The sequence below is a fragment of the Trichosurus vulpecula genome, chromosome 3, assembly GCF_011100635.1.
Source record: "Trichosurus vulpecula isolate mTriVul1 chromosome 3, mTriVul1.pri, whole genome shotgun sequence".
NCBI classification, from domain to species: domain Eukaryota; kingdom Metazoa; phylum Chordata; class Mammalia; order Diprotodontia; family Phalangeridae; genus Trichosurus; species Trichosurus vulpecula.
The window spans coordinates 65,196,256-65,210,257 of NC_050575.1; the positions used below are offsets into that span (position 1 = coordinate 65,196,256).

General features: G+C 38.7%; 1 protein-coding gene across 1 annotated transcript; it reads left to right on the forward strand.

The window, feature by feature from the left end:
* Window positions 1–10,170: 10,170 nt before the first annotated feature.
* Window positions 10,171–10,490, forward strand: LOC118845012 (U6 snRNA-associated Sm-like protein LSm3). The gene has a single exon (XM_036753032.1). The coding sequence runs from the start codon at window positions 10,171–10,173 to the stop codon at window positions 10,432–10,434; it is 264 nt and encodes an 87-aa protein (XP_036608927.1). The 3' UTR covers window positions 10,435–10,490.
* Window positions 10,491–14,002: the final 3,512 nt, after the last annotated feature.

Sequence of the window (14,002 nt, forward strand, 5' to 3'; positions counted from 1 at the left end):
AGTCTCAGTTCAACTGTGTTGCCTTGATTAAGATATTTCATCTCTCTGAACCCAGTGAGGGTATTTTGTTTTTTTGGGGGGGGATGAGAGAGGTGTGAAGATACAGAGTAGGCAGTTCTACCTAGAGTCATAGGATCATAGATTTAGAGATAGAAGCGACCTAGGAGGGTGTGTTGTCCAATCTTCTCATTTTACAGAGAAGGATATGAAGCCAAAAACCACTAAATGAATTACTGGCAATATTCTTTATATCCACTCTCAAGTTCGTTCCCTAAAAATTTCTCTTGTAGACTATTTCAGTAGCCTCCTAATCAGTGTCTTTTTCTTTAGTCTTTCCCCCTTCAAATTTTTCTTGACTTGCTGGCTGAGTAATCTTCCTAATGAACCTATTTACATCTAATTATATTATGTGATTACATCACTCTTTTGCTCTTTTACTACTTCATTATATACAGAATAATGTCCGAGATTTTATTGTGGCATTCAAGGATCTCCAGTATCTGGATTCAACTTACCTTTCCTCGTTTGTTCCCTATCAAATCAATTAACTTGATCCCCAAATGGGTCCATGTTTTTCCTCCTCTGTAACTTTGTTCCTGATATTACCTTTTCCATGGAATACTTTCCTCCCCATCTCTACGTATGCACATTCTGCCCATCCTTCAAGAGCCAACTAAAATAGTACCTCCTCCATGAACCCTTTTGTTCTTTAGTGTAGTAACAATCTGCTAACAGCTACTGTGGCTGTGTAAGACCCATAACACCAGCATACAGAAGGGCTGCTAACACAGGTTCTTTGATCTGCTTTTCTAAGGCAAGCAACTTTAAGGCGATAACAATCTCAGTTAATTAAACATATGTATATCAATCACTTAGTTCAGGTGGGAAAGATCAGCTACCTGAACTCCAAAGCAAATACAAACAGAAATTACAAACATCAACAGACAGACCTTGTCTGATTCAAATCACAATACATAGTTACCAGAGAAGAACCAATGGGTCTGGGTTAGCAAAGCCTGGGTGGGGGGCAGTTACACGCCTTGCCCAAGTCTCAACACTCTTTCCTTGAGTGTGCCCCAAAAGTCAAACACCAAGCTCCCCTCAATTATATCCTGTTCAGAGCCCTGAGGGCTCTGACCTCACCCAGGCTGGGTGTGTGAAAGTTCCCCATCCCCAGTATCACATCATATACAAGTCGATGACTCCTGATTGCCTCAGTGCTGAGAAATAGCTGAGAAATATTCCAAGACAAAGACAGCAAAAGGTTTCCCACCAATTCAAACAAAGGGGAGACTTGATAGTCTTAGCATCCCAAAAGGGAAGAATGGTGAAAAATCTGATTGCTATCACATCTAGCCAGAAGCTTTTTCTTTTCAGATGAAGAAACTGAATCCAACACAAATTGTGACTCCCCCAAGGTCACATAGGTCATACATTGCAGAGCAGAGACTTGAACTCAGATCCTGAGTCTAGCATTCTTTCCATTGTACAATGCCACTCCTGGGCCAAAGCTTACTGCTATCCCATATTGTCTCAATGAACAGGAGAGGAAGGTATCTCTGTATGAAAATCTATTTGGAGCTTTGAGCTTGGGTAATCTTCATGGGATTAATGGGCAGGGGCTCCATTGAAAGCAGATTTTTGGCTGTGCCTACATGCCAACCTGCCATTTTCTTTTACAGTCATCCCAACTAAGCATTAATTTATTTCCTCAATTTGCTATAAGTGGAATTAACAACACGCCTTTTCTGGGGCAGGAGAACCCCAGATGCCAAGAAAAGCTGCCACTGCTTTCAAATTTTATGCTTTTTTGAGTCAATGAGTGGGGCCTGTTAAAATAGGAAATTCTAGGCTGATTTTCTATTACTATTATTTTACTGTTATTATTATTCAAAGCCTGAAAAACTAAAATAGAAAAAAAAGTCTGCAATATGACAGTGCTTTGAATTGGAGCTCTTGCTTCCTGCCTTCCTCCCTCCCTCTTTTCTCCCAAGACTTGACAAAAGAAACTGGCTCAATAATAGCAATAAGAAAGAGGATAGTGGAAAGAACCCCAGATACCTGGGTCCTTGTCCTGGCTCTGACACTTTCTAGTTGTGGTACCTGGGAAAATCACCTCTCCTCTCTACACCTCAGTTTACTCCTCTGTAAAACTGCGATAATAATCTGCATACTACCTATTTTCTAGGATTGTTGGGAGAAAAGTTTCTTGTAAATAGCAAAGTTCTTATGGACATGTAAACAATTTATGTTTTCAATGTTTGCCCCTTTTGGTTTATATGTGAGATAAACTGGAAAGGGCAAACTCATTTCCCTTTCACTTAGCTAGGTTTCAATCAAATCTGCTTTCTTCTCAAAGGTTAAACCAACTTCAAAAAAAAGTAAGGTTCTGCCAGCACCATTATCCATGCCACAAGAATCTAGTGGACTGGAAAGATCTCTGGTTTTGGAAGTGGAGAGCCCAAATCCTAGCTATGCTATTCACTAACTGTGCAGCCCTGGGCAAGATATTTTATGGATCTAAGGCTCCATTTCCTAATCTGCAAGCTGGAAATAATAAAAACTGTACTACCTACCTTATAATATTTTGTGAGGAAATTTTAAAATGTTAGATAAATGTGAACAAGCTTTTTAAAAAAAATTGTCTTTCTTCAGATTGGGACAAAGTACTGACAGGACTAAGTAATTTCTCACTTAGAAACCTCAGTGGCTCTCTCTAGCTATAGCATAAGGGGCACAGATAATAATAATAAGACCTTGAACTCATAGCACTTCATATTTTTAAAATACATTCTCTCCTTTAATGGTGATAATAATAACCATAGCATCAGCTAAGTGCATTGTGGGTGGGTGGTTTTTTCCCTCAATAGTTCAAGTGGTTTTCGAAATAAAAGCTTCCTAACTGGCTGTCAATGAGACAGATTGACAGTCATCCTATTTTTTCTATAATAGATTCTCTAGCTTCTAGTCCCAAGGGGATGTGTGTGTGTATATGTGTGTGTGTGTGTGTGTGTGTGTGTGTACGTGTATGCATTTCAATGTTGGTCTCTTTAAAAAGCAATGAATGGTAGCTCTAGGAGGGATCTTCGAATATAAAATTTTAGATAGGGAAGGGATCTTAGAGCATAGTATGTCAGGCAGAAAGGACCTTAGAGACCATCTATTCAAATCTAATTTTATTGATAATGGACTTGAGGTTCTGAGAGGTTGCACCAATGCTCCTCTTAAATATTCTGTAAGATTCTCATGTTCTTTTCTGCATTTTCATCAGATATGCTGTATGTGTTGATGTGATACTGATTTCTTACAACACCAGAAAATAAAGAAAATATCTTGCTTTGAGAAGAAATGTGACAATAGGCCTCTCCCAACCCCTGATGCTTATTCATTCTCACTTTGCATTCAGTATGGTAAAATGCCCTTCAGTCTCAAAGTACCTGGCAAAAGCTGGAGACCTGGCTGGGTTTGCTGCTGGTGGCAGGATGGTCAAGGTTTGGTTCCATTCCTTCCAAGTCTCTGCTGAGTTCTGATGTGAAGAATAATAGCTCCTGTTTATAACCAGGCCCTACAGTTCGCAAAACAGAGATGCAGAATCTCAGAACTGGAAGGGCCTTCAGAAGCCATCTAGTCTTTCTCATCCTGAACAGAAATTCCTGTTACAATACACCAAACAAATAGTCATACAGCCTTGGATTGAAAGCCTTTAGTGCCCTGAAATATGTTCCAGACATAGTTTGATCCACTTTTGGTAAGCTCTAATTATTACGAAGTTTTCCTTACACTGAGCCTCAATCTACTTAGCCACAATTTATATCTATTACTACTAGTTCTGCCCAGTGGTTTCAGGCAGTAAAGCCTAATCTCTCTTCTGCATGGTTTACATTCAAATACCTGAAGATTGCTATCATACTCCCTTCTTCAAATCTTCTCTTTTGCAAGCTAAACCCGCCAATCTTTTCAATTGGTCATTATATCTCAAGACCTTTCATTATTCTGATTGCCTTCATCTGGACACCCTCTAGTTTTTTGTCTATGTCTTTTGAAAAAATGTGGAGTACAGAATTGAATACAATCCTCCAATGTGGATTAACCAGGGCAAAGTGCATTGGAACTATCCCCTCCTGGGTACTAAAGCCTCTCTTGATGTAGCCCAGCAACAATGTTGCTAGCAGCTGCTGTGGAGATGAAAGACCAGAAACTACAAACAGATCAACAGACAAGCTTTGTCTGATCAAGACATCACATACATGGTTACCAAAAACAAAAGCATCAACATCTGGGTTTTCAAAGCTGGGACTCCTAACAAAGGCTACTCAGAATCTTGCCTGGTCAAATCACATGACAGTCTTCCAGTGAGAACCCCAAAATAAAATGCCAACCTCAGATCTTATATACCCTTCTCAGCGTTAGAGGGAGTCACAATCATACATCTCAAACCTATATGAACTAGGCTTTCTTGTTTCTTAAGCAGGTCAAAGACTCTTGATTCAATCAAAGAAACAAAAGACACCAAAAAGTCCACTTTGCTTGCCATTACATTGGAAAGGCAAGACTCATGAAAGGTATTTGATTCCCTTAGCATTCTAAAAGAGAAAACAAAAAAGTCCCACACTAATTACCATGACAGCCCAATGTCACATGAGCTTTTTGGGCTGCCATATCCATCTTTTGACCCATATTGAGCTTGCTATTCATCAAAACTCCCAGATCTTCTTCAGTCATTTCTCTATCATCTAGTACATGGGAAATTCAAGCACATTTTTCATTTCTTCAGCTATACAAATTTCAGCAAGTCCAAGCCCTACAAATGTCTTCCCAAGTTGCTGTGGCCGAAATGAATCATTATTTGTTGGTCAATCTGTGGGTAATGAGTCACTTTCAACTAGGCTGATCCCTCAGGTAACAGAAGCATAGCCCCCTATGAAGCCTTTTAAGCTTGGTAGGACACTTCAGAACTTGTGCTCCATTAGTATAACTTTTCAGATCTCAGGGCCACCTCCACGACCTGATAAGGAATTGAAATAGGACTCTAGTGGAGGCATAGTCCCTCAGTGTGGATATTATTATTCCTATTTCATAGATGGGAAAACTGAGGCTCAGTGAGGCACAGTGACTTCCTTAGTAAATTAGTGGCAGAGTCAGAACTTTAGCCCAGGTCTTCCGGCTCTAGGCTAGTAAACTCTTTGCACCACATTGTACTACTCTCTAATTTATTCAGAATCATCAGAGTCCTTGGTGTGTTGATTGGGTGGTAAAGAGAGCACCTGGCTCCATGCAGGATTTGAAACTTTAGCTTCCAAGTCTTGCCAACACTTCTAGGAACAGCCAAGACCTGCCTTCATGCTTCTAGCCTAAGCAGCCTTCATATAGAAAACCCGGAGTTGTATAAAAACCTTCCTCTTTTCTCAGAATAGGCCTCTTGGTTCTGGTGTAGAGAGAAAGGTCATTTTTTCATTTGCAATTATCCTCCAGAAGCAGAGCCTTCCAAAAAACTCTCCTAAATCTCTTTCAAATCAGCTCCTGTCCAACCCTCTGCCATTAACAGTCTGTGTGTTTATTTTTAAGAGAATTAATTACACTCCCAAACAAGAACTCATCCTTTTCAGTCAATATTCCCTTCGTTGCATACAGATATTGTTTATTTTGGTGACTTCAGGGACCTGAGTCAGTTTCCGACATGGTGTTACCTGTAGCCAATCTAAACAGCAGGTGCTCTGAGCAACATCTCCCTCAGCTCTGGGAGATTTCATCTTTATCATGTTTATTGGCAAGTAGACATGGGGTTGGCATGGGATTTCCTGTCTTCCTCTGGCCCTGAGATAAAGCTGCATACTTTGGGCAATATTTGCTGACGTAGTCTGGTGCTTAAAGTCAATATTGGTTAATAATGCCAGCAGGGAGTAGTCTGTGGTAAATGTAGAACATTAGTTATCTGAGGGATAAAGGAAATGGGGGAGCAGAGATATTGGATCTCTGTACGTAGTTTCAAGAAAGAAACAGGGAAAGTTGACTTGTTTTTCTAATACAATAATAACAGCTTCTGTTGCTTCAATGCTTTCTAGTCAGAATGGACAGTTTCTCACGAGCAACTCTGTGAGGTGAGTGGTGGAAGCATCATTGTTCCCATTTTAGAAATGAAGAAACTGAGTCTTGGAGAGACTTGCCCATAGCTACATAACCATAGCTAAATATTAGATTTAAAGTTTACAACTAGATTCTTTCAATCCAAGAGTGTTTTCTATTACACATTTACAATTGCATAGGGCTTTATATTTTTGAAGTATTTCTGTATTTGCTACTCCATTTGTTCCTCAAAACACCCCCGTGAGAGATATGGAGGACAGGGAGTAACAAGGTAGAAAGAGCATTAGGGCTGGAATCACAATCTGGATTAGAAAGACAGTTCTGCCACTTGCTTTGAGAATACAGGCAAATTCTTTAACTCCCTGAGCCTCAGTTTCCTCATCCATAACATGGAGACAATAATACCATTCCTGTTTACTTGGCAGGTTATTTGTAACCATATGGATCTATTGTTCCATTCTGCAAATAAGAACACTGCAACGCACAAATGTCATGCCCAAAGTCATTCAGTTAACTAGTGGTGGAGAAGGAACAATATTATGTCATAAAAGAGAACTGCATTTGGAGTCAGAAGACTGGCACATTTCCTTAGGCAAATCACTTAACCTCTTTTATCCTCAGTTTCCTAATTTGTAAAGTTAAGTTAATATTTGCATTACCCGCCTCACAGGGTTGTTGAAAGGGTTTTTGGTCGGCTGTTAGATATCTTGTTAATCTGAACTATGATGCTGGCATATTGGGAAAAAAATCAGAGGACCTGTGTTCAAATCCCACTTCTTATATTTGCTGCCTGTGTGACCTTGGGCAAGTCATCTGGCTTCTTTGGGTTTCAGTTTCCTTGAATGGAAAATAAGAGAGTTAGACTAGATGCTCTCCAAGGTCCCTTTTAGCTCTAGATCTATAATTCCATGATTCTATAAGAACAAGAAAAAGGACAGAAACTAGGCACATAAGAACCAAGAATTCTGAGTTCTATTGGAATTTCTATTGTACCACACTTCCTAATCATTTCTGATGTTTGATACGTTTCATTTCTCCTGAACTGACCTTGATGAGTTATATTCTGTAAGAAACAGTGATAATCCCAGGTAAATGTGCTTGGCATGGTCCACTGGGGAAGGTCTGAGGCCTTCTTTTACTCAGGATTTGTTTTTGTGACTCATGGCGGATCATTCATTTGAAGTATTTGCAAACTCTCATGAAATGGTTCTTAAGCAATGCTATCTGATTAAGGCTGTATCCCTACTTAAATGGAATGTAAAAACACTTCTAAGGGTGAAGAGAAGTCCCTCTACCCCCACATATCTCTCCTGTAAGTCAGCCACAAGAACTAAAATTCCCTGTTAAATATTTCTGTGGTACAAGCCACAGAAGGTCCTTACTAAAAATCTGTCACATATTGTCACTAATTGTGAAGAAAGCATGTTGCAACCCTTAAAGTGATATACCAAGAGAAAGGGAATTTCCTGAGTAGCACACCTTTTGGAGAAAGAGGAGGATGTTTTTAATGCAACTTCCAGCATTGTGAAGACTAGCAGCAAAGAATTAAAGCCATGCTATACCAATTGTCTTGCATGTTGCATTCCATCATTACACTGAATTATTTGACACCATGTATCTGATGGAAAAGGCAGGGGTAACTGTCCAGGTGTCCCAAATGTGTTTCACTTCCAAGTGACATACAAAAAACAGGGTGATGCTATAAGTCTGAGACAATTTGGGGCCCTCTGGAAAAGTGGCCCACCAGAGAGAAAGAATTGTGTTGATTGTTAATAGACTATCAGTATAGTTTCTGTGTTTTCTACATTTGTTTATGGATTCCTATGAGTCCTTTGCATTTTCTACATTTTATAGGGTAAAATAAAGGCTGTCCAGAGCTCAATAAATGCATTCATATCTTGAATTTTTTATTGGTTCTGGGGAACACTTCTATCCATATTTGTGGAGATCTAGAAAGGAACTATATTCTGGTATGTCAGAGTTAAGTCTGGGCAGCGGTGTAACAAGGCAACAAAAAAAAGCTGGGCGAGTAAGACTCCTCAGATTAGTCCAGTTATATGGAATTCCAGAGTGGAATGTGGGCGAAGAGAGGCTGAGCCACAGATTCTACCAGTACAAAAGATTATCCCCTCCCTAATGGTGGGCAAGAATTGTTTCTGTGATTGTAAAGGAGCACTGTTTCAACGGTATTGAATAGCAATCTATGTGTGTCTAACAAAAAGTGATGAGATTCGTTGCTCGATTTGAAATCATCCTGTGTGAATGGTTCAGATCACTCAAAGGACTTCCTTACATGGTGCCAGTAATCTATCTGGTCTCCAGTGTCCTCACACCCCCCACCAAGACCATTTTCTCATCCAGGCACTCTCTCGTTTCTAGAACCAGTAGTCTTTGTGTCTCAGGAACCTGGGATTTAGGCCTTTGACTAACTAGCTATATGAATTTGAGCAAATCATTTATGAAACTTCTTTATATCTTAATTTCCTCATTTATAAAATCAGGGGATTGAATTACTCTAAATTATCTCTATATATTCTCCAGCCTCTCTCAAATCTAACATTCTAGCTTCCATATTTTAAGGCAGACCTGCATTACTTGTAAACTTATTCAGGTGCAGATAGCTTAGAAAAGAGACAGACTGACAACGATTGGTTGTTGTAGGTCACGCTACTGTTTAGACTAAAGAGACTGATGATGGCTGCTTGCCACAGGTCATGTGACAGCTGCCCAGAATCCTTCGATGTACCAAAGTGCTAACAGGCCTTATGTTATGCAGGCCTGTTTTAAGGTTTCCCGTAAATCTGACATTCTTTGTTTTATAGATAAAGGGCCCTTTCACTTCTAACATGTTTTTTATAGCAAGGTTCCTTTTGGATCTAACGTCAATGATTTTAAGTTGAAGACTACTGACAATCTCTCATATTTACATGGAAAACAAACCAAGCAATGTGGGATTACAGGATTTAGAAGTGAAAGGGATTGCAGAGAGAATGTATTCCAATTCCCTCACTTTACAAATGAGGAAACTAAAGTCCAGAAAGGGCAAGTAATTTTCTCTATACAGACGGTGAGCCAGAGTACCCTACTGTGAGCTGAGGTCCTTGAACTGCAAATCCAGAGCTTTTCCCCATTCTAAACCCCTTCCTAATAGTGGGATATTAACATTACTCTACAATGTGAGAAAAGATCATCAGATATTTCGTTAGGGAAGAAATATGCCTCTGAATTTCAAAAGGAGAGCTATACCAGACCATTATTAGGCAGGCACCTCATTGCCTCGTCTAGCATTGTGCAATGAAACAAGTTTCTATATCCTTTCCTTGTCTCCAACGGATATGTTTCTTTTTTTTTTTAATTTTAGGCAGTACTGAGGTGAAATTACCAAGAACCTGCTCTGAAAAATAGAAGGAAAGGAAGGACTGTTGTAGGGTCCTACGTCCTATTCCTTGTGTTTGTGTCAAAGGTTGGGTGTTGTTTTCCAATCCAATGATCCCCACAATGCTGGTTGCCTGTCAGAGCAAAGCATCAATGGGGTCTTTTTGGTAACCATGGAAGCCATTCACCCTTAATGGAGTTATTTTTAGATGGCATTGCTGAATGAATTTCTTCTACTTTCCTAGAGGAGAATAGTACAAAACATAATCTTTACATTTAGGTTTCACAGTCAAAGGCACAAGAAAGGGATTTGGGGAAGGATCCTTATTCTTTCCATGAAAAACTTGCTTTGTCACCTGATATTGGCAGGGAGGAGACCCTGAGTGTCAATGCTTAGCAGATAATATACTTTAACAGGTCCTTCCAAGCTAGAAAGATTTCAAATCCAGATTGCTAACCTTTAGAGGGAATAGGCAGGCCTTTACCAATGCTATAACACAATAGACTGAAACATTTGCCAAACCTTTACTAGGTGCTTACTGTGTACTGGGAACTGTGTTTATCCTGGGGATGAAAAGACAAAAAATGAAATAGTCTTTGCCCTCAAACAGCTTGTATTCTGTTCAAGGGACAGGATAGATATAGAGAACGCATGATTCTACTGTACTTATTTTTTGTTAACCTTTAAAAAAAATGATTTGGATTTGAAACATGGCAGACAATGCGGATCAGCAACAGACCACCAACACTGTAGAGGAGCCGCTGGATCTCATCAGGCTCAGTCTAGATGAACGAATTTATGTAAAAATGAGAAATGACCGAGAACTGCGAGGAAGATTGCATGCTTACGATCAGCATTTAAAGATGATTTTGGGAGATGTAGAAGAGACTGTGACAACTATAGAAATTGATGAAGAAACTTATGAGGAGATCTATAAATCAACCAAGAGGAACATTCCAGTGCTGTTTGTTTGAGGTGATGGGGTTGTATTAGTAGCCCCTCCACTGAGAGTTGGCTGAAACCAAGACCTTATCCTGTCTTGAAAGCTGGAGACTCTGGACAATGGCCTCTGCGAGAGAAGCTGGTGTTCAAAAGAACAGCCTGTGACACTTTTTGATATTTAGAAATAATCAAGGAACCCTCCACCCTTAAAATGTTTATTTCCAGATAGTTCCTAATATAACCAGCATAACACTCATTCTTAGATTTCAGATACCAAACCTACCAATTAATGTTGGCACCATAAAGCAGGACTCTTTTTCAGTGATTTAATTTGTCTCTTCATCTTGTAGGCAATTATATTTTTTAAAATAAATTTACCTTTTGGGTTTTTTGACCAAAAAAACAACAACAAAAAAGCCATTTGATTTAGTAGGGCAAAATGCTGTTATGATGTCTCCTGTATACATATGCTAAAATTTTATCCGTGTCCTTGAAATACAGGGTGTTCCTAGAGTCTGGACACATAAGCAAAACTGCATATTTTCAAGAAATGAAATGAATGCTTTTTCATTGGTGAAGTTCCTCACTAGCAATTCTCTACATAGGTCTGTTTTTAAAGAATGATACGAACTTTTAAAAAAATTTACATATTTTCCTTGAGGAAAGAACATTCTATACTTTTCATTAAAGTGTTTTTGTATGGTTGATGTTGTTACTGTGACTTTCAGAGTTTAATAAATACTTAAAGTGTGCAGGGTGCTGTGTTAAGCATGGCAAATACACACGAATATGGAAGATCTAGACTTTGTTCAAGCAGGTCAACTGAGATGAGTTATCATATTTGTATTCTAGTGGAAGGAGCACTAACTGGATACTGGCAGAAGATCTGGGTTCATTCAAATGCCTACTCTCTTCCTAATTATCTTTGTAACTCGGGTCAGTCACTTCCCCTCTCTGAGTCCCAGTTCCTGCTTGATAAAATGAGGGGTGTACACTGGATGGTCTCTGAGGCCCCTCTTGGTCCAACATTCTGTGATTCTATGATGATGATGTGGATATGCTCTTTACTGATTCTAAATGCCATCTACTGTGTACCCGAATGATGCTCAATCAATGTTCATCCATGCTGATTATGTTTAGACAGATGTCTTAAATTCAGTTATCAATGACCGTTTGGATTATTGGGTGTCAGATAGACAGTAGAGTAAGTCAGGTTGAGGAACCCTAATTTAGAGACAGTAGGGATAAGAAAATTCCTAATGGCAGCACTCATATATATATGTAACTACCCATTTTTACTTTTCTAACCATACTAGCTGGAAGTCACATTTGGTATGGTTTCTTTTGCTATAGCATTGTAGTATACTTAACTAGTTTAGAGAGTTAGACTTGTATATCAATTGATAGGCTATTCCTGTTACAATGGGAGTTTGCACTGAGATAGCAAATGTGTTCTAGTCCTCAGTGTTCCACTGACTTAGTGTGTAGCCTTGGACAGGTCACTTTACCACTCTGGGTTTCAGTTCCCTCATCTCTCAGTTGAGAGGGTTAGACTAGATGGTCTCTAAGAGCATTTATACCTTCTATCCCATCCCATCCCATCACATTCCATTCTATTCCATCCCATTCTCCAAAAGATAAATGATTAAAGATAATGATAAGTAGGATTAGATAGTAATTAAACAACAAACTTGTGAGACTTAGCTAAAGAAGTCCTCAGTGTAAAGTTTATATCTCTGGAAACTGATTATATGAAAAAGAGAGGCTTAGTTAATTGCATGCAATGAAAAACACTAGAAAATAAACAAATTAGCTCAAAACAAGAACAACAATTCTTTGAAAAATTAGAGGCAAAACAGAAAAATTGAAAAATAAAATGACTGATAAACAATAAAAGCACTTTAAAAAGAGAAAATTGACAAACCATTTACCAACTTGATCAAGAAAAAAAGAGAAAAGTCAAATTACCAAATAACAATGAATAAGGTGAGTTTGTAGTAGAGAAAAATGAAGGAATAGAAATTACTATATGCTATTATATGCCAGAAAAATGAGAATCTAAAGAAAATTGATGGCTGCCTATGAAGATATAAAATATGTAAACTAACAAAACAAACAGAAACCTTAATCCAATCACAGAAAAAGAAATTTAGCAAACTCTAAATAAATTGCTAAAGGAGGAGACAGAAATCCTTGCATCAAAGGGATTATTTTTATAAAATAGGTGTTTTTTTTTAAAAATCCATTGGTTCCAGGGATAGAGCAAGATGGTAAAAGAGAGAAAGCACTCAGCCAAGCTCTACCAACATTTCCCTCTAAACAACTTTAAAATAACACCTTAAATCAAATTCTGTAGTGGCAGAACCAACAAAAGGTCACAGTGAGACACTCTTCCAGCCCAAGACAATTTAGAGGTCAGAGAGATCTCTGATACAGAGGTGGAGCTAAGCTGGAGCCCACCTGGGTGAAACATCAGTGGTATTACTAGGTGGTGGCAATAGAAGCAGCAGCAGTTTGGGGAACTCTCAAGCCAGAGACGGTAAGAGTACTTAGCAATTGGTTAGAAAGAGATTATAGGGGACCCATGTGCTAGCACTGAATGCAGGACCAGATACTATGTCGCAACTCTATTGCCCTATGAACTTCTGGGTCATAATTCAAGGGTAGAGAGGAGCATTTTCAATCAAAAGGGAGCAGGAGTCTTGAGGGCAGTATTATTTTTGGTCAAAGGGAGCTGAGGCCCTGAGGAGCGGTATTGATTGTAATCCCAAGGGAACAGGGACACCTCCTGAGTAAGGACCAGGGTGCAGAAAAGGAGAGCAGGGACCACAGCTCTTTCCATATCATACCCCTTTGGAATCACCAAAATCTTCCAAACCCCCAGAACTAGCTATGGAAACAGCAGTGTGAAAAAGCCTGAAACTTGAGACAGTTCCAACGCCCGCCCATGTCAGGAATGGAGCCCAACTTTAACATAATGTTCAAAATAAAGAAGTAGGGTGGAAAAATAAGCATTCAACAACAATAAAAGAACTCCAGACCATCAAAAGCTACTATTGTAACAGGGAAGATTGGATTACAAACTGAGAAGTCAATGGAGTCAAAACAGCTACAGGCAAAGCTTTAAAATTTGAATTGGATAAAAGTCCAACAGGAATTACTGGAGAAGCTAAAAATTATTTTCAAAATCAAATAAAAGTAGTAGAGGAAAATTAGGTAAAGAAATGAGAATGAAGGAAGAAAATTATGAAAATGCAAGTAACAGCTTGATAAAAGAGGCACAGAAAACACAAAAGAAAACAATACCATAAAAAACAGAATTGGCCAAATGGAAAAAGAGGTACAAAAATTCACTGGTAAAATAGCTCCTTAAAAAGCAGAATTGGTCAAGTGGAAAAATAAATACAGAAGCTCAAAGAAAAAAAATAATTTCTTAAAAATTAGAATTGGGCAAATGAAAGCTAATGACTTCATTAGACACCAAGAAATGATAAAACAGAGACAAACAAATAAAAAAAGAAGAAATGTAAACTATTGCACTGGAAAGACAACTGACTTGGAAAGTAGATTGGGGAGAGGTAATTTAAGAATTATTAGGCT